Raw genomic sequence first — 2,052 nt, 5'->3', positions numbered from 1 at the left:
CCTCCCATGGTGACACCGGCACCTCCCAGGGTGACACCGGCACGTCCCGTGGTGACATCGGCACCTCCCGTGGTGACACCGGCACCTCCCAGGGTGACACCGGCACCTCCCAGGGTGACACCGGCACCTCCCGCCGTGACACCGGCACCTCCCACGGTGGCATCCGCCACGGTGACACCCGCAACGGTGACGTTTCCCACGGTGGTGGCACCTCGCACAGCATCATCTCTCACGGTGACATCTCCCACACTGGTGGCGTCTCCCATGGTGGCACTTCCCACAGTGACATTGCCCACGGTGGTGGCACTTTCCACGGTGGTGGCTTCTCTCATAGTGTTGTTTCCCATGGTGGCACCTCCGGCGGTGACATCTCCAACAGTGGTGGCATCTCCTCTCATGGTGACTCTTTCTCTGGTGGCTTCTGCCACGGTGGCACCTCCCAGAAGAGTGACAACTCCCACGGTGACAACTCCCACGGCGACATCTCCAAGAGTGACATCTCCAACACTGGTGGCACCTCCCATGGCGGTGGCACCTCCCACAGTGACACTGCCCACGGTGGTGGCACCTCCCATGGCATCATCTCCCACGGCGGCGTCTCCTCTCATGGTGACATTTCCCACGGTGACAGCTCCACTGTTGGTGGCTCTGCTCATGGCATCATCTCCCACACTGGTGGCACCTCCCACACTGGTGGCATCTCCCATGGTGGCATCTCCCATGGTGGTACCTCCCACAGTGACGTCTCCCACGGTGGTGGCATTTTCCACGTTGGTGGCTCCTCTCACAGCGTCGTCTCCCACGGTGGCATCTCCAGCGGTGACATCTCCGACAGCGGTGGCATCTCCTCTCATGGTGGCACCTCCCACAGGGACATCTCCCATGGCGGCATCTCCTCTCATGGTGACTCTTTCTCTGGTGGCACCTCCCATGGTGGCACCTCCCACAGTGACGTCACCCACGGTGGTGGCACTTTCCACGTTGGTGGCTCCTCTCACGGCATCGTCTCCCACGGTGGCATCTCCACCAGTGGTGGCATCTCTGATGGGGACATCTCCAATGGTTGTGGCGTCTCTTGTGGCACCACCTCCCACGGTGGCATCTCCAAAAGTGACACATCCCATGGTGGTTCCTCCAATGGTGGCACCTCCCACGGTGACATCTCCCCTCCCACAGTGGTGGCACCTCCAACAAGGACATCTCCCACACTGGTGGCATCTCCCGTGGTGGCATCTCCCACAGTGGTGGCACCTCCAACAAGGACATCTCCCACACTGGTGGCATCTCCCGTGGTGGCATCTCCCACAGTGGTGGCACCTCCAACAAGGACATCTCCCACACTGGTGGCATCTCCCGTGGTGGCATCTCCCACAGTGGTGGCACCTCCAACAAGGACATCTCCCACACTGGTGGCATCTCCCGTGGTGGCATCTCCCACAGTGGTGGCACCTCCAACAAGGACATCTCCCACACTGGTGGCATCTCCCGTGGTGGCATCTCCCACAGTGGTGGCACCTCCAACAAGGACATCTCCCACACTGGTGGCATCTCCCGTGGTGGCATCTCCCACAGTGGTGGCACCTCCAACAAGGACATCTCCCACACTGGTGGCATCTCCCGTGGTGGCATCTCCCACAGTGGTGGCACCTCCAACAAGGACATCTCCCACACTGGTGGCATCTCCCACATTGACATCTCCAAAACTGACACCTCCAACGGTGACACCTCCCACAGGGACGCCTCCCGTGGTGACACCTCCAACGGTGACACCTCCCATGGTGACACCTCCCATGGTGACACCTCCAACAGTGACCCCTGCCATGGTGACAATGGTGCCACCTCCCATTGCCGTGGCACCTCCCACAGGGACGCCTCCCGCAGCGGTGCCACCTCCCACGGTGGCATTTCCCAAGGTGGTGCCACCTCCCACGGTGGCATCTCCCGCAGCGGTGCCACCTCCCGCGTGGCGCCCTCGCCCCTCCTGCTGCTGCTGCTGTCCCACCACCCCCGGTGGCCTCCCGCGCTGGCGCCCGTGCCCCTGCTGCCGCTGCT

General features: G+C 62.6%; 1 protein-coding gene across 1 annotated transcript in view; it reads left to right on the top strand.

Annotated features, from left to right (window-relative positions):
• Positions 1 to 1,820: 1,820 nt before the first annotated feature.
• Positions 1,821 to 2,052, top strand: part of LOC103621056 (retinal guanylyl cyclase 1) — a 31,467-nt gene continuing 31,235 nt past the window's right edge. The window contains exon 1 of the mRNA XM_017742308.1: positions 1,821 to 1,963. Within this exon, the coding sequence (XP_017597797.1) occupies positions 1,821 to 1,963 (143 nt within the window). The remainder of the gene's footprint in view (positions 1,964 to 2,052) is intronic.

Source organism: Corvus brachyrhynchos, unplaced genomic scaffold, assembly GCF_000691975.1.
Source record: "Corvus brachyrhynchos isolate BGI_N302 unplaced genomic scaffold, ASM69197v1 scaffold928, whole genome shotgun sequence".
Taxonomy (NCBI): Eukaryota; Metazoa; Chordata; class Aves; order Passeriformes; family Corvidae; genus Corvus; species Corvus brachyrhynchos.
Note: the sequence above shows the minus strand (reverse complement) of the source record. Positions and strands in the feature narration are given on the sequence as shown.